Genomic DNA, 22,500 nt, shown 5'->3' with positions numbered 1-22,500 from the left:
CACCCCATCCATCACTTTTATATCCGTTTGACAAGAGCACTAGCTCTGCGCTCCCCACCTCCATCCAGCAGGAAATGTGTTTCCTTGCACTGCTGTAGAACCTTCTCCATGTCACCTTGCAGACTGACTTCAGCAAGGACTGACATCTCTGTAGTCGGCAACAGGCAGTGGTTGCAACATGTTGGACTGAATCGTAAACTCCAGCCTGGTCTTTCTCACTCCCTGGTTGGTAGCCAGCTTCCTGGTGTCTCTGGTTCCCCCAACCCCCCCCCCCCCCCCCCCCAACCTCCCCCCCCCCCTCTGAGCCCCACCCCCCCCCCCCCCCCCCCAACCCCCCCCCCCCTGCCCTCTGAACCCCAACCCCCTGCCCTCTGAACCCCAACCCCCTGTCCCTGAATCTTGAGGTGTGCGTTTTCACACCAGTACCTCTTGCCCGATGGGAGAGGGGAGAAGAGGGAGTGGCCGGGGGTGAGACTGGTCCTTGATGATGCTGCTGGCCTTGCCGAGGCAGCGTGAGGTGTAGATGGAGGCGATGGAAGGGAGGTTGGTTTGTGTGATGATCTGGGCTGTGATTCCACGAACTCGCTGCGATGTCTTGTGGTGCAAGGGGGCACGGGAGTGTGGTCATCGTCCGTGGGATGGATGGGTCAGTATTTAATGTGGATGGAATGAAGGGAGACGGCTAAAGGACTTGCTACATCTGATTATTTGTTCCAACAGGTTACAGAAAGATCAATCACCCCCTTAATCAATTGAATTTAATAAACTGAGTGTATAAGTAATGAGAATCTTGTGTTAATCTAATTGTGCAATTAGTTGATGTTTCCTTAATTATAATTTTTATAATTTTGAAATTGACATAATTGAGTTTGGAGTAACCAAATGCAACGACTAGGTAAAACATTTTGTTCTAAAGATTCCTTTTGTAGCAAGTTGGTCATTATGAATTATTCTATCGACATTGACCAATAGAGGAGATATGAACATATTCGTAAAATTAACAGCGATTCCATGGAGATAATTTATATAATGGTCGATACCTGCACATAGTTTAGTTTAGAGATACAGCGCGGAAACAGGCCCTTTGGCCCATGGAGTCTGTGCTGACCAGTGATCCCTGCACACTAATGCCCCTGTCCCACTTAGGAAACCTGAACGGAAACCTCTGGAGACTTTGCGCCCCACCCAAGGTTTCCGTGCGGTTCCCGGAGGTTTTTGTCAGTCTCCCTACCTGCTTCCACTACCTGCAACCTCCGGGAACCGCACGGAAACCTTGGGTGGGGCGCAAAGTCTCCAGAGGTTTCCGTTCAGGTTTCCTAAGTGGGACAGGGGCATAACACTATCCTACACACACTAGGGACAATTTACATTCATACCGAGCCAATTAGCCTGCAAACCTTGGAGTGTGGGCGGAAACCAAAGATATCGGAAAAACCCACGCAGTTCACGGGGAGAACGTGCAAACTCCTTATAGACAGCACCTGTAGTCAGGATGGAACCCAGGATGTAAGGCAGCAACTCTACCGCTGCGCCACCGTGACTGCCCCTAGGGGGGTTCATGCAATTTGTTTGTTGCTTGATAATGGGTTTGTTCGATGTGGAAACTTTGGGTTGTGTTCATGTGATGAGCTGCCTGATGTCATCGTCCACTCTGTGAGGCTACGCTGTAGCGTTGGGGTCTGGCACTGTGGTGACCCTACAGATAACGGCCCAGACCGGTCCTGGTGAAGTGATGTCCTGTGTACAGGTGAAGTTGCCAGCGGCTACTGGTGGTGGTCAGCACATGCACGGCTCAATGCATGATGCCAGAAGCTGCAGCCAATGTCCACAGTGGATGTTGGACCTGTTGCTCTCCAGTCGTGACCTGGTCAGGGTTGTTGTACTCTGATTCTCCCCCCCCTCTCCCCCCCCCTCCCCCCCCCCCTCTCCCCCCCCTCTTCCCCCCCCCTCTCCCCCCCCCAGAGATGCTGCCTGTCCCGCTGAGTTACTCCAGCACTCTGTGTCTATCTTCGGTTTAATCCAGCATCTGCAGTTCCTCCCCCCACAGCAGAGTTCCCAGTGTTCCTGCCTTTGTGTAAATGCTGCACTTGTGGTTATTTTACCAAACGCCCAGAAAGGGAAATCAGTTGTTTATTTATTTAATCTTTGACTGATGTGGTTTTAAGAGGAAGGTTTTCCTTAAAAGCTTGGATAGAGCTTGCACTGACTGACAGCATTGGTGTCTGGATCTGGTTAGGAGCAGCGATGGTGGTGGAGTAACCATGGTGACGGTGGTGGGAGGGGGGTGACCATGATGGGGGTGAGGGGGGGGTAACGGTGTCGGGGTGACACCACTGAACAAGTTACAAGATAGTTCCCACCCGGGTATCTGTGTACCGGTCACAAGAGTGGACCTACAATCGCTCCGCTCTGTTTAAATCTCTCTGTACACTGTGGACGGCTCGACTGTAATCATGTGTTGTCTTTCCACTGACTGGTTAGCACGCAACAAAAGCTTTTCCCTGTACCTCGCTACACCTGACAATAAACTAGACTGAAACTGAGTTGATGTTGAGGGTTAGTTGGTGCTGCAGACACTCTGCGTGTCGGCTGCTAAAAGCAACAAGTTGTATATTTTTATCTGTTCGAGAGCTGACTGATGATTCTAAAGATGTTATCAATCTCAAGTCTTTATTGTTCCTTTAAGTGGCTTCTCAGTTCTCCTTCATCACCCATTTTCTCTCCAAAGTGTGAATGTTAGTTATTCCCGGAGCCAACATTGACTTTACGACGTGACTGGAGCATTTGGCAGCTTTGTCACCGATGCCCCAGTGCCCCCCCCCCCCCCCCCCCCCCCCCTCTCTCCCAAGTTGGGTCCTAGTCCTGTGTTGCTGCTGCCCCCCCCCCCCACCCCAGAACATGTGTTGCTGCCATGCTTTGGTTAAGCTGTCTGTCACTGAAACTAAACAGAAGTGTTTTTCTGTTCCAGTTGCAGATGTTATTTGCTGAGAATGTCTTTCATACAAACAGAGCATTTCTGGTATTTGACCCTGACGTTTTGGATCTGGTTATTGAGGCATTTCAGTGAGGAGTGCGTGTGTGCGTGTGCGTGTGTGCGTGTGCGTGTGTGCGTGTGCGTGTGTGTGCGTGTGTGTGCGTGCGTGTGTGCGTGCGTGTGTGTGTGTGTGTGTGTGTATATATGTGTGTGTGTGTGTGTGTGTGTGTGTGAATATGTGTGTGTGTGTGTGTGCGTGTGTGTGTGTGTGTCTGGTAGTGGGGAGGGGCAGGGATGAGGGGGCAGGGATGAGTTGTAAAGTAGTCACTGTGAACCTGACACTAAGGGTCACAGGACATCCAAACATCACCCACTTGGTGACGTTAAATGTAAATGTTGGATCAATCTTCGTGGGATAAAATGAAAGAGTAATCGTGTTTTTGGAGATTTACTGTCAGTAATCCGTTGGCATTCATCTCAGCGTGGTGTAAAGCAACGTAATAGCCGACTAACCTACTTTTGAGAATCAGATATTTTAACATCTCTGGGGCCCTCTTTACTTGAGATAAAGTGGTGATGTGGTGGCTGTCAACACTCTCGCTTCCTTTAACTGGTTCATTGTCGGCAGAAGACACCTCGGAGATTTACAATGCTTGAGGTTTTGTTACAAAAATTATAAGAACGCAGGAAATGCGCCGGAGACGGAGTAGACGCTCGGACGGTCCGCGGTTCATCAGCACCGCAACTAATCCCTGACCTCCGCCCCTGTCCTGTATCATTGGCTGATTCAATATCCAGAAAACTACCGATTCTGATTCGGACCTTGGTGCCGTGGTCTCCGGCCAACGTCCCCACACTGACCGCAGCAACACGACAGGGTTGATTGTTGACCTGTGACTCTCGCAGGAAGTGCAGTGGTCATGGTGGCCTGGCCTCTGCTTTGTTTGAGCTGGGTATCGCCAGTGTGGACATTGCCAGTGTGAGCTGGGTATCGCCAGTGTGAGCTGGACATTGCCAGTGTGGGTATTGCCAGTGTGAATGGACATTGCCAGTGTGGATGGGCAGTCACTTGGCATCAAAGAGATTGGGACAGAAACAGGACTGGGACCCTGCTCCCATGTGGAGGTGTGGTGTTAAATATTTCTGTGTTGTCAGATTGTCACACTGCAACATTATTGTCATGTTTAACCTCAGGGGTCTGGGGGAATCGGTCATTGCTCTGCTATAAGATCTTTGGTCATTGGTTTCCTTTTCATTGTGAATCATTCCCGAGATCCGATGAAGGATGAAAGTCCTGTTTACAATAAGTATCTCATCCAATCAGATTTACAGTTTGCTTTGGTTAAATAATGAAACAATTGTCATTTAGTTCAGTGACGTCACGTTGTACTTTGGTGAATCCGACACAAATCTTTTTATCTTCAACTCTTTTATAATCATCCTCAGGGGGGTCTAAAGCAGAACAATTTAAAGTGTCTGAAGAAGGGTCTCGACCCGACACGTCACCCATTCCTTCTCTCCAGAGATGCTGCCTGTCTGTCTGTCCCGCTGAGTTACTCCAGCATTTTGTGTCTACCTTCGGTTTAATACGGCATCTGCAGTTCCTTCCTGCGCAGTTTGTTTGGGGAGAGGTGGAGGTCGTGGAGGGGGGGGGGGGCTTGTTGTGAAGGGGGTGAAGAGGCTGATTGATGAGGTTGTAACCTTGCTCTGTAACAATGGCGCTGCAAGTTTCATCTGCTCCCTTTCCCTGACAACACCTGACCAATCTGTCAGCTGGTGACTGACTGCTGATTGATGAGGAGAGTGGGCCCAAGGGTTGTATTCAGTCGAGCAGAAGGCAATTTGGGGCGGTGGGTCCCACCTCCAGCTGGTTTAAGCCACACGCGGTGAGCTGAGGGGATAGCGGTGAGCAATGATGCATCAGATGTGGCTGAAGAAAGGATTGCCACATGAACAAGGCAGGGAGGGAAGTTTATAAAATCCTTTTATTTTACTTGGCTTTTATTGTCACGAAGCTTTTCTGAAATAATTTGGTTGATTTTAATCGAAATTGACTGACTTGAAAATATAAAAACAAGCTTACGTTCCTTGATTAAAGAGTTCACTTCTCAGGGTTCTGTATTTACAGATGTCCATGAGTTGATTTTGTCCACAAATATTGAGTGGTACAGCACAGAAACAGGCCCTTCTGCCCATCTGTGCCCTGCTGAGCAACACGTTCCATCCACCTGGTCCCATTTGGCCCGTATCCCTCCAAACCTTTCCTGTCCAGGAGTCTTTCAAATGTTGTTCCAATCCCTGCCTCAACTACCTCCTCTGGCAGCTCGTTCCGTACACGTACCACCCTCTGTGTTCAGCACATAGCCACAATGTAGTAATGGGTTGCATCAAAACCTCACAAGGCTCCACCAACTCTCTGTCTGATCCTGCTCATCCCTTTACTGTTTACCTACACAAGGCTAAAGAGTAACAGAATAGTTAACGTTCCATGTTTGGAGTTGAACAAGGTGTGTCTGAAGTTTAAATTTGGGCAGAACTGGAACGTTCCAGAACAGTTTCCATGTCCTACATCAGGGGGGGGGGGGGGGCTACATCAGGGAGGGGGGGGGGGGGGCTACATCAGGGAGGGGGGGGGGGCTACATCAGGGGGGGGGGGGCTACATCAGGGAGGGGGGGGCTGCACATCAGGGGGGAGGGGGGGCTACATCAGGGTGCAGGACACCAGGGAGAAGGGTTCTAAATGGACACTCCTCCTCATTTAGACCTCTGTCTGTCCCCTGTCCCTGGCCTCAGATGGTCCTCTCTGGACCCTGCAGTTGGTTGATGCTGGAGCATGTGTGGGGGGGGGGGGATTAGGGGCAGGGGGTGAGTAACTGCTTGGATGGTCTCGGCTCTCCTGCTGAAAGTTGTAAAGTTGTCAGCGTGTCACGGTGAAGCGGGTGCCAGGGATGGGTGTGCAAGGGTAAGTGTGTAAATACCTCCTCTGAGCAAGGAACACACACACACACTCACGCACACGCACACACACACACACACACACACACACACACACACACACACACACACACACACACACACACACACACACAGCTGAGCTTGTTCAGTCAAGTGACGTTGTGGGAATCCAAGCTGCACTAACCAGGGTTATAACCGGGTCTAGAATTGTCCTCCTTAGCTCGAGAGAGACCTGAAAAAGGAAATGTTAGATTCACAAAACTGGATCTATTAGTGTAAGTGCCGTAATGAGTAAATTGCTGGAAGGATTATTGGATTATGTTTGCCTTCAAAGGGAAGGGACAATTAAAAATCACAGTGGGGCTGCTGAGAAAATGTCTCATCCACTTAATTACAGACATCTTCAGCCAGAAGTGACACAAGATGATCAAACTCCGTTTCTGTCCTAGATTCACAGCATCGCCAGTCTTCAACCAATTTGATTCACTCCATGTACAATGAGGAGGTTGGGCCGTGAACAGTGGGCATTGGGAGGCTGTGGCTGTGACAATCAACAGCTGTAGCACTGCTGATCAACCGAGACTCCAGACATTCACTACACTTGTACACCTTACACCTCCTTATCTGTCTGTCTCCCTCTCCCCCGACTGACATCAGTCTGAAGAAGGGTCTCGACCAGACCCAATCACCCATTCTTTCTCTCCAGAGATGCTGCCTGTCTCGCTGAGTTTCTCCAGCGTTTTGTGTTTTTGTGCAGGGTTGGAGTCCATCCTGTCTGTGTCATGGGTCAGTTTCCCTCCTGTCAGACCCATGGGTCAGTTTCCCTCCTGTCAGACCCATGGGTCAGTTTCCCTCCTGCCAGACCCATGGGTCAGTATCCCTCCTGTCAGACCCATGGGTCAGTATCCCTCCTGTCAGACCCATGGGTCAGTTGGTGGTTGATGAAGATATGGTGGTCACTGCAATTTCACTTTCAACAATCTGGAATCAAGTTGATCCATTTTCAACAATGATAAACACCTCAGTACATCACGAGAAAACAGGAGGGGAGTGGGTGACAGATTAGTATGAATGGGTCAATGGTCAGCATGGACTCGATGGGCTGAAGGGCCTGTTTCTGTGCATCCGAGTCTGGATATTATCTTTTTAATCCCCAACACCCCACAACACTCCTCCAGCTCCACTCCTCCAGCTCCACTCCTCCAGCTCCACTCCTCCAGCTCCACTCCTCCAGCTCCACTCCTCCAGCTCCACTCCTCCAGCTCCACTCCTGCTTCAGATAAATACATAGAACAATCTTTACATATATAGTATTTTGTCATCGTCTCTGTGGTTTTCTCATTCTCCCATCTTGTACTGTCTCCTGGTGTCTCTGCTGTATTAAAGTCTCCAACAGGCTTGCTTTCTTTGACCTTGCTCTCTGCTCCGTTCACCATCCTGGGCACCCCAGCTTTGACTTTTATTGGGGGACATTTACCCTGAATCGCCCCTTCCCCCCCCCCCCCCCCCCCCTTTCCCCTTCATGACTAAATCACTTCTCACTCTCGTAGTATTGGCCCTAACCAAGCTCAAAGCTTTCTGAGTCTGAAGAAGGATCTCGACCCGAAATGTCACCTATTCCTTCGCTCCATAGATGCTGACTCGCCCACTGAGTTTCTCCAGCATTTTTGTCTACCTTTGATTTTTCCAGCATCTGCAGTTCCTTCTTAAACAAGCTCAAAGTTTTCCTCCTTTTTATCATTTACTGTTTGTGATAATCTTACATCTATTGGAATTACAACTGCCACACAAATATCCTTGAACACAGAGTGCTGGAGTAACTCAGCGGGTCAGGCAGCATCTGAAGGGTCAGTAACTCTGTGGGTCAGTAACTCTGTGGGTCAGTAACTCTGTGGGTCAGTAACTCTGCGGGCCAGTATCTCTGTGGGTCAGTAACTCTGTGGGCCAGTAACTCTGCGGGCCAGTAACTCTGCGGGCCAGTAACTCTGCGGGCCAGTAACTCTGCGGGCCAGTAACTCTGTGGGCCAGTAACTCTGCGGGCCAGTAACTCTGTGGGCCAGTAACTCTGCGGGCCAGTAACTCTGCGGGCCAGTAACTCTGCGGGCCAGTAACTCTGCGGGCCAGTAACTCTGTGGGTCAGTAACTCTGTGGGTCAGGCAGCATCTCTGGCCGTATGGCTAATGTCCCAGAGTATAATTTGACTGAATGCGTGTGGATTGAAGGTAGTGGCCGTTTGTTGTAACATGTCCTGTGTTTTGCTGATCTTGCCTTCCAGAGCCATGTGAATAGTCAACGTGCATCGTGACAACAAGCCCCTCCACCAATGAAGGCAAGAAGAGGTTGTGACAAGATGTCGACCTGTGTGCTTTCTGTGACCCTGCTCCTCATCTCCCTGGCACCTTCCTCACGGAGCAGCGACGATTTCATCAACTTTGGCATCAAGGACCGTGACTGGACGTTCAATCACCTGGCGGTCCACAGTGTAACTGGGAATGTTTATGTCGGAGCGGTCAACCGCGTTTACAAACTCTCCAGCAACCTCACCCTGCTGTTGTCTCACAAAACTGGCCCAGAGGAGGACAACAAGCTGTGCTACCCGCCGCTGATTGTCCAACCTTGTAACGAACCCCTCACCCTGACCAACAATGTCAACAAACTGCTACTCATCGATTACTCAGACAACAGGCTCCTGGTTTGCGGGAGCCTCTTTCAGGGAGTCTGCAAACTCCTGCGATTGGATGACCTCTTCATTCTAGTTGAACCTTCCCATAAGAAGGAACATTACCTCTCCAGTGTTAACGAGACTGGGACCATGTACGGAGTCATTGTCTCATCAGAGGGCTCGGACAGCAAGCTCTTCATCGGTACAGCTGTGGATGGTAAACAAGACTATTTCCCCACAATCTCCAGTCGCAAGTTGCCCCAGGACCCAGAGTCTTCAGCTATGTTTGATTACGTCTTGCACAGCGACTTTGTGGCGTCGTTGATTAAGATCCCGTCAGATACCCTGGCACTTGTGTCACACTTTGACATCTTTTACATCTACGGATTCAGCAATGGAAACTTTGTTTATTTCCTAACGGTGCAGCCCGAAACAGAAGGAGTTACAGGTTCATCGAGTGACCAGTTCTACACCTCCAGGATAGTGCGGTTGTGCAAGGGAGATGCAAAGTTCCATTCCTATGTCTCTCTTCCCGTGGGTTGTGTGAAGGATGGGATTGAATACCGACTGTTGCAGGCCGCATACTTAGCCAAACCCGGGACGGTCCTGGCCAACTCCCTCAACATCTCCACCAATGATGATGTCCTCTTCACCATATTCTCCAAGGGCCAGAAACAGTATCACAACCCACCAGCTGAGTCTGCGCTCTGTATGTTTGTGGTGAAGTTCATCAACAGACAAATAAAGGAGAGGCTTCAGTCGTGTTACCGTGGTGAGGGGAGCCTGGAACTGAACTGGTTACTGGGCAAAGATGTCTACTGTACACATGCGGTAAGTAACATGGACCTTCCCCGACTGGCCTTACATTGTATTATTAGATTTATCATACATATTATCTTATTTTATATTATAGTCATAGAGTGATACAGCACGGAAACAGGCCCTTCGGCCCAACTTGCCCACACCAGCCAACATGTCCCAGCTACATTAGTCCCACCTGCCTGCGTTTGGTCCATATCCCTCCAAACCTGTCCAATCCATATATCTGTCTTCGTAAACGGGATAGTCCCAGCCTCAACTAACTCCTCTGGCAGCTTGTTCCATACACCCACCACCCTTTGTGTGAAAATGTCACCCCTCTGATTCCTATTAAATCTTTTCCCCTTCACATAGAAACATAGAACATAAAACAAATGGCCTACTTGGGGGGGGGGGGGTGGGGGGGGGGGGGGAGAAGTTGGTTCCATGGGTAGAGGAGATGTCCAACAAGGGCTGCTTGAGTTAGATTGGCCAATAGGCTGTGCAGACTAGAGTGACGTACATCATTCCGACAGGCTGCTTCTGAGGACAGTTTCTCTGGAGGGTCCACAACTGGTCCACTGGTCCACAACGAGGTGCGGGTGGGGGGGTGGGGGGGGGGGTTAGCGGGTAGGCTGTTTGAGGCTAGAGTTTCTTGCCATTGTGAATCTTCAAATCTCTGTTCCCAGGGCAGGGAAGGATGCTGATTTGTTGAGTGTTTCTCATAGTTTTTGGAAAGTACATGACGTGAGGGATACTTGGTTGTGACGGGGAAGTGGAGAACGTGATTGGTTAGTTCATTAGTAGAGGGCATCAGAATAAAGAAGCACTTGCTGATTTGACATTTAATCTTTATGTCAATGAAAAGAACGGCAGAGTTGAACAAGGAAGACGTCTAAATAAAGAAGTGTGGAATTATTTAGCACAGGAACAGACGCTGTGTATTGGAAGCAACTGCTGATGTTGGTTTAAATCGAAGACAGACACAAAATGTTGGAGTAACTTAGCGGGACAGGCAGTATCTCTGGAGAGAAGGAATGGGTGACATTTCGGGTCGAGAACCTTCTTCAGACTCTGCAGATTCTGCTGAGTGTTTTGGTGTTTTTCTGTAGAGTTTCACAGCAGGAAACAGCTCCTCCCCATTTGCAGTATTGGGGTCACATGTCAGTACCCACATGTCCCAAACCATCTGGCCCCAGTTTAACACAGATCTGCGGTTGGTGTATCTAGTTGGTGAGTTGTCACGAGCTAAGATCTTGTTTTCTTCTCCCAGCCGGTTCCAATTGACGATGATTTTTGTGGGTTGGATATAAACCAGCCTCTGGGAGGCTCCGCATTGGTGGAAGGTTTCACCATCTTCACTGAGGACAAGGACCGCATGACGTCGGTGGCATCGTACGTCTACAACGATCACTCAGTGGCTTTCGTCGGCACGAAGAGCGGGAAACTTAAAAAGGTAAAAGAATCCCGTTGTCAAAAGTGGCGGCAATGTGTGTGGCAAAGATCAAGTGTGAACAAGTGTGAACAAGTGTGAACAAGTGTGCTGCCATGTGTTGTGTCCGTGACGTTGAGCTGGTCAAGGTATGCAGCGATTCTCTGCTGGGATGAGCGAGTGATCGCACTACACTTTAATATTCACGGGCTTGTTCCAACCTTATTAAACCTTGCTCACCCTGGGGCTGGAGCCATGTTCTAATTATCTTATCTGGGCTTCAGGAGAGAGTATCAATGGTCAGGCTCATAGCATGATGAAGTACACACATTTCCTGAAGGGTCCACAGGTGAGATATAACTCGTTCATCTCTCTTCAGATGCTGCCTGATCTGCTGATCTGCTGCTGATCCTGACTGTGCTCCAGCGTAGGCGTCTGGCTCATCTCCAGTGTAGACGTCCTGTTCTCCAGTGTAGACGTCCTGTTCTCCAGTGTAGACGTCTGGTTCATCTCCAGTGTAGGCGTCTGGTTCATCTCCAGTGTAGACGTCTGGTTCAACTCCAGTGTAGACGTCTGGTTCAACTCCAGTGTAGACGTCTGGTTCATCTCCAGTGTAGACGGCCTGTGCTCCAGTGTAGACAGTCGTTCATCTCCAGTGTAGACGTCTGGTTCAACTCCAGTGTAGACGTCTGGTTCAACTCCAGTGTAGACGTCTGGTTCAACTCCAGTGTAGACGTCTGGTTCAACTCCAGTGTAGACGTCTGGTTCAACTCCAGTGTAGACGTCTGGTTCATAGCAAAAGGATTTGAGTCTAGGAGCAGGGGGGTTCTACTGCAGTTGTACAGGGTCTTGGTGAGTCCACACCTGGAGTATTGCGTACAGTTTTGGTCTCCAAATCTGAGGAAGGACATTATTGCCATAGAGGGAGTGCAAAGAAGGTTCACCAGACTGATTCCTGGGATGTCAGGACTGTCTTATGAAGAAAGACTGGATAGACTTGGTTTATACTCTCTAGAATTTAGGAGATTGAGAGGGGATCTTATAGAAACTTACAAAATTCTTAAGGGGTTGGACAGGCTAGATGCAGGAAGATTTTCACACAGAGAGTGGTGAATCTCTGGAGCTCTCTGCCACAGAGGGTAGTTGAGGCCAGTTCATTGGCTATATTTAAGAGGGAGTTAGAAGTGGCCCTTGTGGCTAAAGGGATCGGGGGGTATGGAGAGAAGGCAGGTACAGGATACTGAGTTGGATGATCAGCCATGATCATATTGAATGGCGGTGCAGGCTCGAAGGGCCGAATGGCCTACTCCTGCACCTAATTTCTATGTTTCTATGTTGCTATGACGTCTGGTTCATCTCCAGTGTAGACGTCTGGTTCATCTCCAGTGTAGGCGTCTGGTTCATCTCCAGTGTAGACGTCTGGCTCATCTCCAGTGTAGACGTCTGGTTCATCTCCAGTGTAGGCGTCTGGTTCATCTCCAGTGTAGACGCCCCATTCATTGCTTGGTCTTTGCCCGCCCATGTTTACACACTTGCAAAGTTCGGGGAGTTTGTTGTTCACTTGGACTCTCCGTTGATTCACACCTTTCCTGCTGAATCCTTTTATGCGTTTTATTCTCTTGCATTTTCGGGCAACTATTCATTGTGAAAAGTTTATAATGACAGAGTTTCTACAGGAACCATGAACGATCGCTAATGTTTAGTTTATTGTCACGTGTACCGAGGTACAGTGAAAAGCTTCTGTTGCATGCTAACAGTCAGCGGAAAGACAATACATGATTACAATCGAGCCGTCCACAGTGTACAGATACATGATAAAGGGAATAACGTTTAGTGCAAGGTAAAGTCTGGGCCTTCTCCATGGCCAGAGTGAGCAGCACCTCATATTCCGCTTGGGCAGTCTGCACCCTAGCGGCATAAACATTGACTTCTCCAATTTCCGGTAGCCCTTGCTGTCTCCTCCCCTTCTCAGCTCTCCCTCAGCCCTCGGGCTCCTCCTCTCCTCTTCCTTTCTTCCCTTTCTTCTTCCCGCCCCCCCCCCCCACCCTACATCAGTCTGAAGAAGGGTTTCAGCCCCAAAAAGTTGCCTATTTCCTACGCTCCATAGATGTGCTGCACCCACTGAGTTTCTCCAGCACTTTTGTTTATCTTCAAAGTCCGATCAAAGATCATCCGAGGGTCTTCAATGATGTTTGGGCCCAGGAGGGTGAATGCTCATCAGCTTTGTTGGGGCAGGGCACATACACACTGAGACATGATAATTGATGCATGTGAGTAGCAAGGTCCATGTGTGTGTACGTGTGTGTACGTGCATGTGTGTGTAAATGCAAGCGTGTGTGTGTACGTGCATGTGTACATGCATGTGAATGTATGTGCGAGCGTGTGTGCGATGTTATTTGAAAGTTTCACATAATCTGGTAATGATTTGAATTCCTGTGAACAGTCTCACTGGAGGTAAACATGAATCTCTTGAAACTTCTAAGAAAGTAGAGACATCTCTCTGTCTGAAGAAGGGTCACGACCTGAAACGTCACCCTTTCCTTCTCTCCAGAGATGTTGCCTGTCCCACTGAGTTACTCCAGAGTTTTGTGTCTATGTTGAGTGAAAGGCTGAGCTGTTTAATGTGCTGATCTTTCCCACTCTGGTGGCACATTGGCCCATCTATCACATTTACAACTTCAATGCAGTGTTGCATGGTATTATCATCTCAGCAATTGAAGGCCCACTTTTACATTTGACAGGATATGGAAAGCAGTTATTACCCACCTCTTATTCACCCTTCCACCACGGAGCCACTGGAGCTTCTGCTGCTGAAGGTGATGTTGGGGAGAAAGAGCAAGGATTTAGACCCAATGATGATGCAGGATTACAGAGAAACAAAGAAACATAGACAATAGGTGCAGGAGGAGGCCATTCAGCCCGTCGAGATACATTTACCTTTAAAAGCCACTCTAACTGCTACATGGGTCGGACATAATTAGAGGGATCTGGACCAAATGGAAACAAACTAGCATAGATAGGCTTCTTGGTCAGTGTGGACAAGTTGGATCAAAGGTTCACCTTCTGTGTCACTTGACTATATGATGCCTAATTAAACAATTAATATGTGAGTGTTGTCTATCAGATGTTGTTCAGTTTCTTTGACTGAAGAATTGGACAAAGGCTGGACATCATCTACTTCCCATTCCAACCACCTTGATGTCCCGAGGTCAGCGTGTCCCGGGGTCAGCATGTCCCGGGGTCAGGGGTCAGCATTTCCCGGGGTCAGCGTGTCCCGGGGTCAACTCATCCTGAGGTCAACTCATCCCGAGGTCAGGGGTCAGCTCGTCCCGGGGTCAGGGGTCAGCGTCGTCCCGGGGTCAACTCGTCCCGAGGTCAGCGTGTCCCGGGGTGTCCCGGGGTCAGCGTGTCCCGGGGTCAGGGGTCAGTGTTTCCCGGTCAGAGTGTCTGGGGGTTAGCATGTCTAATGGAACTGTGGTGGGTTGGAAAGGTTCTTGTGATCTAATTCTTCATGAGAGGAATAGATCGGGTAGATGCACTGAGTCTCTTGCCCAGAGTAGGGGAATCGAGGACCAGAGGACACGGGTTCAAGGTGAAGGGGAAAAGATTTAATAGGAATCTGAGGGGTAACTTTTTCCACACAAAGGGTGGTGGGTGTATGGAACGAGCTGCCAGAGGAGTTAGTTGAGGCAGGGAGTATTTCAATGTTTAAGAAACAATTAGACAGGTACATGGATAGGACCGGTTTGGAGGGATATGGACCAAGTGCAGGCAGGTGGGACTAGTGTAGATGGGGCATGTTGGCCGGTGTGGGCAAGTTGGGCTGAAGGGCCTGTTTCCATGCTGTATCACTCTATGACTCGGCATCAGTTGAATAATCCACCTCTGTGTGTCTGTGTTTCAGGCTGAATGAGACGTTTATCGTTCCCACCACTTGTCAGCTATCATTTTCATGTCAGAAGCGCCACATCTTTCTTTGCCTATTTAGTTAATGTAAGCAGGAACAGTTTATTTCCATACACTCCTTGTTTAATGCTCTCTCTAGTCCGTGTACGCACCATCGTTTCAAGTTGGGTCATTTTTACAAAATGCCAAAGCAATTTTCAAACAAAGATTTGCAAAATGTGCATGGTGGTTTGAGAATTAACATATAGGCATTTGGTCTTGTAAAGTGACTGTTAAACAGTGAATGAGCCAACTGGGCCTTCATGTCTCTGTGCTGGTCTCTGCTGGTTGGTGTGCATGTACAACATGTCACTGCTGGTTTCTGCTGATTGATGTACATGTACAACATGTCACTGCTGGTTTCTGCTGATTGATATACATGTACAACATTTCTCTGCTGGTCTCTGCTGGTTGATGTACATGTACAACATGTCTCTGCTGGTGTCTACTGGGTAATGTTAATGTACAATTTGTCTCTGCTGGTCTCTGCTGGTTGATGTATATGCACAGCATGTCTCTGCTGGGTAATGTACATGTACAACATATCTCTGCTGGTCTCTGCTGGTTGATGTACATGTACAACATGTCTCTGCTGGTCTCTGCTGGATGTACATGTACAACATGTCTCTGCTGGATGTACATGTACAACATGTCTCTGCTGGTCTCTGCTGGTTAGTTCTCTCTGTAACCTGAACTATCTGTGCATTTTTATCGTGAGCATTTTCCTGATTGCGCAGGGACTCTGTTCCATATTTTGACCATTTTATCCCAACTTACCCCAACATGTCCTCAGAATCTTCCCATAAAGTGCTGATAATCTCACAATTAACCCACGAGTCACACATCACAAAACCAGGCCCTTCGGCCCATAGTGTTCCTGTTGACCATGTTGATGGCCTGCACTCGCCCATCTGACTGCATCAGGATCATTGCAAGATCTGGTCAATTGTATTCTGAGAGGTGACGCAGCGGGTAGAGCTGTTGCCTTACAGCACCAGAGACCCGGGTTCGATCCTGACTAGGGGCGCTATCTGTAGGGAGTTTGCACGTTTTCCCTGTGACTGCTCCGGTTTCTTCCCACTTCCCAAAGACGTACAGGTTTGTAGGCTAATTGGCTTTGGTAAAATTGTAAATTGTCTCTAATGTGTGTAGGATGGTGCTGGTGTATGGGGTGATCGCTGGTCGGCACGGACTGGGTGGGCCGAAGGGCCTGTTTCCGTGCTGTATCTCTAAAGTCTAAATAGTCCACATTACATGTGTAGAGTCTTTTAATCTGAGTGACTCTCTGGGCATGGGTTTAACAACACAGCAGTGGAAAGGTCATAAGGAATAGGAGTAGAATTAGGCCATTCGGCCCATCGATCCTACTCTGTCATTCAATCGTGGCTGATCGATCTCTTTCTCTTAGCCCCATTCTCCTGCCTTCTCCCCATAACCTCCGACACCCGTACTAATCACCAATGTGCGGTGGTATGTCATACTTGGACCAGGCAGAGATGATGACCCATAGCTCGAGTCCTCTCTCTCTCTGGACACCAGCTGGAATCGAGCTGTGGCAAAGTTCATTCATGCATTCTATAAATAGATCAAATTGCATTAAATCTTGGAATTGGTTTAAATTTTGGAAAGTTGACTAAAGGAACAAATTTATTTCTCTTCAGCGTTAATGTTGACTTTGCCTGGGGTTTAATATGTGGGTTAAAGCAACAAATGTGAGTTTACATTATGTTAGTCGCCCTTTTAGAAAAGGTCCCAAAGGAACCAGAGTGCATGACCTTCAACAATCTGTCACTTCCTCGTTTGGTTCACACGATATCCATGAACAGTTTCCCAATGGGCCGTAACTGGCCAAGCCCTGTCACATTCCCCTTCACCACCGTCTCTGTTTACTGGGCTGCACGCACAGGCTGATGGTACCTTCCCGTCACCGCCTGCCAGTAACTGGGTACTAACATCACGTGGACCTGTGTAGGGGGCATGGCTCGTGTGATCGCTAGTGTGTGTAGGTGTGTGTGTGTGCGCGTGTGTGCGTGTGTGTGTGTGAGCGTGTGTGTGTACGTGTGTGTGTGTGTGTACGTGTGTGTGTGTGTGTGTGTGTGTGTGTGTGTGTGTGTGTACGTGTGTGTGTGTGTGTGTGTGTGTGTGTGTGTGTGTGTGTGTGTGTGTGTGTGTGTGTGTGTGTGTGTGTGTGTGTGTGTGTGTGTGTGTGTGTGTGTGTGTGTGTGTGTGTGTGTGTGTGTGTGTGTGTGTGTGTGTGTGTGTGGGTGCCTGTGTGTGTGTGCCTGTGTGTGGGTGCCTGTGTGTGTGTGTACGTGTGTGTACGTGTGTGTGTGTGCGCGCGCGTGTGTGTGTGTGTGTGTGTGTGTGTGGGTGCGTGTGTGTGTGTGTACGTGTGTGCGTGTGTGTGTGTGTGTGTGTGTGTGTGGGTGCCTGTGTGTGTGTGGTGTTTCACCAGCATCTCAGGATAGCTGCTTCGTGTATGAAAGAACTGCAGATGCTGGTTTACATCGAAGATAGATACAAAATGTTGAGTAACTCAGTGAGACGGGCAACATCTCTGGAGAGAAGGAATGGGTGAGGTTTCAGATCAAGACCCTTCCTCAGACTGGTTCGGTTCTTAAGTATGAAGACGGGTCTCGACCCAAAACGTCACCCATTCCTTGTCTCCAGAGATGCTGCCTGTCTGTCCCGCTGAGTTACTCCAGCTTTTGGTGTCCATCTTTAGGGTAGCTGCTGCCCCAGATGTAGGATCTGTATTCACACTGAATACTGGAGTGGTTACAAACTGTACAACTCAGCTCTTTAGGAAGATTAGAGAGAACACACGTAGTTCTTGTATAATTGATGTTCCCTGTGTCTTGTGTCTGTGTCCATCATGTTGTTGTGAGCAAGGTTCTCTTTGACCCTGTACCTGTAGGGTGGCGCAGTGGTAGAGTTGCTGCCTTACAGCGCTTGCAGTGCCAGAGACACAGGTTCGATCCTGACTACGGGTGCTGTCTGTACGGAGTTTGCACGTTCTCCCTTTGACCTCGTGGGTTTTGTCCGAGTTCTTCGGTTTCCTCCCACACTCCAAAGACGTACAGGTTTGTAGGTTAATTGGCTTAAGTTTGTATACATGGTGTAAGTGTAAATTGTGCCTTGGTGGGTGTAGGATAGTGTTAGTGTGTGGGGATCACTGGTCGGTTTGGACTAGGTGGGCCGAAGGGCCTGTTTCTGTGCTGTATCTCTAAACTAAACCTCTGTACCTGTCCAGGTAACTATTAACTCGATGACTTGGGTAGAAGTGAGTTTCAGTTGCTGACTCGATTCCCTCTATCGCTTAGAAGGTTGCACACAGTGTACCAGTGGTTAGTTCCAGGCCAACATGCTTCCACCTACACTAACCCTTCCTGATCAATCCAAGCATTGATCTTGAGTTCCACGTTAAATATGTGAAACTATTCAAGGTACCGTTCAGAATCTGGCTGATGGGAATCGTTCCAGGACCCCACCATTCCATGTTCATCCTCCAAAGATCCCCCCCCCCCCCCCCCCCCCCCCCCCCCCCAATCTCAGGATAATTAAACTGGATATCACCCTTCCTAATTAGCATGTTTAAATACTGCTGTGAGCTTCAATAGCTTTAACCTTGGGCTTGAAGCAAAAGTCTTTGCGTGAGCTGATCATGAAGCAACTGAAGACTTGGTTCAGCTGAAGCCAAGAACAAGGGGGGAGGAGGAGTGGAAACATGAATCAGCTTGGTATGAACCAGGCACTCCAGACTTGGCAACCGTTCTGCCAGTTATTTGGCACTCTTCCCAGAGAAGCTGTGAAGATTTAATATTTATTTTCTGTTTGAGTTCTGAAGTGCGGGGTGACTCTGCAGTGGGAGTTCAGTAACCGCGGCATTTAGTAACAGCGGTGTAACGGAGAAGGCAGTTCATATTATCTGCCAAAGTCCTTTGTGAATTTACGCAACTTCCAGTCGGGAAGACGGGCTACAAATTCCTTCGTATTTCCCAACTTCCTGCAACAATTCCGGACTTTTGCATCACCTTTTGCCAATCTTCAAACCCTATTCAACTCGCCTCACTCACTCTGACTGGCCTAGAAACATAGACAATAGGTGCAGGAGGAGGCCATTCGACCCTTCGAGCCAGCACCGCCATTCAATATGATCATGGCTGATCATTCAAAATCAGTACCCCGTTCTTGCTTTTTCCCCATATCCCTTGATTCCGTTAGCCCTAAGAGCTAAATCTAACTCTCTCTTGAAAACATCCAGTGAATCGGCCTCCACTGCCTTCTGTGGCAGAGAATTCCACAGATTCACAACTCTCTGGGTGAAGATTTTTTTCCTCATCTCAGTCCTAAATGGCCGACCCCTTATTCTTAATCTTCCCAGTAGAGGGGGGTTTGTGGACAGAGTCTACACCTGTCTGTAGTACAGGTCAAATGGTTTCATTATGGACACAAGGAACTGCAGATGCTGGTTTACAAACGGAATGTGCTTCCCCAGAGAGTCTCCAGTGAGGTAGATGGGAGGTCAGGGCCGCTCTCTAGTTGGTGAGAGGACGGTTCAGTTGCCTGATAACAGCCGGGAAGAAACTGTCCCTGAATCTGGAGGTGTGCGTTTTCACATTTCTGTAACTCTTGCATTTGGTGTCTGTCTTGGCTTTTTGAACCTTTCCCTGCTGTTGGTCAAATGGTTATTGGGGCGGAGTGGAAGTGGAGTGTAAGTGGAGGTGTTGGTGTGGTGTAGGTGGAGGTGTAGGTGTGGTGTAGGTGTATCAGCTTTGAAAGGTGATCTGGTCAGTGCCACATTACAACTACTAATTCACTAATCATTGTATCGGGCGGGCAGGATTGCATCGGTCAGCAGTGTGCAGCCTACGCTCTGATCTTATTATTTACATCATGTTTCTCAGAAACCTGCTGTGCATTTTGCAACCAAACAAGGGCAGCACATAGATTGCATTTGTTACTGGAACAGTGGGATTATGTTTCTACCAAAGATGATGATGATGAGCCTGGTCAGATTCTGGTCTTTAACTGGGTTGTTTGTGTTCAGTTTGACGGTGGCCCTGAATTAGAATGATGACCAGAAACTCTCTGTTGTAACCAGATAGTTGTGCAGCTGAGTGTGATGTAGCAAGTGTACACGGGCACAGTGTAACACACGCACACAGCGCACACACACGCACGCACACAGTGTAACACACGCACACCCGCACACACACACACACACACACACACACACACACACACACACACACACACACACACACACACACACACACACACACAACACACACACACACACACGCACACGGACACACGCACACACACACACACACACACACACACACACACACACACACACAGTGTAACACACACACACAGTGTAACACACGCACACAGTGTAACACACACACACACACACACACACACACAGTGTAACACACGCACACAGTGTAACACACACACACAGTGTAACACACACACACAGTGTAACACACACACACACAGTGTCACACACACAGTGTAACACACACACACACACACAGTGTAACACACACACACACAGTGTAACGCACGCACACGTAACACACACACACACACACAGTGTAACACACACGCACACACAGTGTAACACACACACACACAGTGTAACGCACGCACACGCACACAGTGTAACACACGCACACAATGTAACACACACACACAGTGTAACACACACACACAGTGTAACGCACACACACGTAACACACACAGTGTAACACACACACACAAAGGTGGAACACACACACACACAGTGTAACACACGCACACAGTGTAACACACACACACAGTGTCACACACACAGTGTCACACACACAGTGTAACACACACACACACACACAGTGTAACACACACAGGTACACGCACAGTGTCACGCACACAGTGTCACGCACACAGTAGGTATGTTACAAAACCTACCTGAATCGTCATTGGGAATCTGCCCTCAGCCATGTCGGCGATTTTGGCGCTGTTTGGAGGGGGCGGGTTTAAAACGCGATTTTTACTAGGCTGTACTAATCGCATATGTTCAGCCTAGTAAATCATTAACGAAAAATCGCTGCAAGACCCGGTCGCAAAAGGTATTATTAGTTTTATAGGCCTCGATAATATAGTTATAATAGTTTTAAAATTACTCTCTGATTTCGCAACCTCTCGCAGCCCCAGGGTTTTATAAAGCAAACAATTAAAGGTATGTACCTTATTTTTACATTAAATGGGGCATATATATAACCCTGATATGAGTTATCTATAGCGAGTTTTTCATTTTGGAGTTTTTATATCCCGCTGTATTTCTCTCAGCATTTGAGGGCACTAATCCAGCGCTATGTCAACGTTCTAAACCAGCGCGTTCCACATGAACCCACTAGAAAGCCGATTTAAATGGGCATTTATTGACAGCAATTGAACACTAAACTCCTTCCATTTGGCCTATAAATTAATGTAAATTAGATATAAAAATCATGTTATATTGTGAATTATTTGTGAATAATCTTTGGACACTTAGGCTATTTAAAAATGTTTATCTTTCCTTAAGAAATGGGCGTTTGACTATCCAAGATCACAGCTTTTTTGTAATGTCCATTGAAAATCAATAGGGAACAAGATGCTAATTTCCGAGTATGAAAATGGTCATAACTTTTTTAATACTTGAGATATGAAAGTGAATTTGGTGTCAATCATTAAACTTATTGTTATTGCTTTATCTGATGGGATAAATTGCCCAGAGGTTTTTTAAATCTCAAAATTTTGTGGACATTGCTACACACCCGTGACAACACACACAACAACACAACGCCCCAGCACCACCATAATACCCGTACAAACAAATATTCTTCAATCACTATTGCCCCATCCTATTGAAAATACACCCACACCCCGCGGTGCCCAGTGGTCCTGGAAATCCCCCCGAGCGCCCGTGGACAGTGCCCGTGGACAGCGACCGTGGACAGCGCCCGTGGACGGCGCCCGTGGACGGCGCCCGTGGACGGCGCCCGTGGACGGCGCCCGTGGACGGCGCCCGTGGACGGCGCCCGTGGACAGCGCCCGTGGACAGCGCTAGTCCCTCTCTAACACCACCTGGGGGTGCACGTAACCCCGGTAAAGGGGTGGGCAGCCGGCTCGGGCAGAGCCCACTTCCACCTGACCCGCGGATGGCCAGCTTGGCCAGGCCCAGGAGCAACCCAACCAGGACACCTTCAGCTGTAAGGTGCCTGCACAGTGTAACACACAGACTATAACCAATGGTTCACTGTCTACACAGACCACGTTAGGGTGGAGGTGAACCTGCAACCTGCAGTGTCCGACTTGGGACGTTATGTTACAACCAGAGCCATGGGATGGAGTTGTACAGTGCAGAAACAGGCCCTTCGGCCCAACCCTTCCATGCTGACCCTGATACCCAACAGTAATGTTGCATCCACAATAATGTCATTAATAAATCTCTACACTATTGGTGCAAGGAGTAATGGAAGAGGAAACACATCACCAGAGTTCTGGGAACCTGATTGAAACTTTATTCAACAGTGAAAGGCCTGGATAGATTGCATGTGGAGAGGATGTTTCCACTAGTGGGAGAGTCTAGGACCAGAGGTCACAGCCTCAGAATTAAAGGATGTTCTTTTAGGAAGGAGATGAGGAGGAATTTCTTTAGTCAGAGGGTGGTGAATCTGTGGAATTCATTGCCACAGGCGGCTG

At 48.6% G+C, this 22,500-nt stretch overlaps 1 protein-coding gene across 1 annotated transcript in view; it reads left to right on the top strand.

Annotated features, from left to right (window-relative positions):
• The first annotated feature begins 8,183 nt into the window (after positions 1–8,183).
• The window catches only part of LOC129708979 (plexin-A2-like), a 196,982-nt gene continuing 182,665 nt past the window's right edge, over positions 8,184–22,500 (top strand). The window contains 2 exon segments of the mRNA XM_055655091.1: positions 8,184–9,422; positions 10,663–10,845. Of these exon segments, the coding sequence (XP_055511066.1) occupies positions 8,253–9,422; positions 10,663–10,845 (1,353 nt within the window). The 5' untranslated portion in view covers positions 8,184–8,252.

This window comes from Leucoraja erinacea, chromosome 24 (assembly GCF_028641065.1).
Source record: "Leucoraja erinacea ecotype New England chromosome 24, Leri_hhj_1, whole genome shotgun sequence".
NCBI lineage: Eukaryota > Metazoa > Chordata > Chondrichthyes > Rajiformes > Rajidae > Leucoraja > Leucoraja erinaceus.
This window is presented reverse-complemented; position numbering and strand designations above follow the sequence as displayed.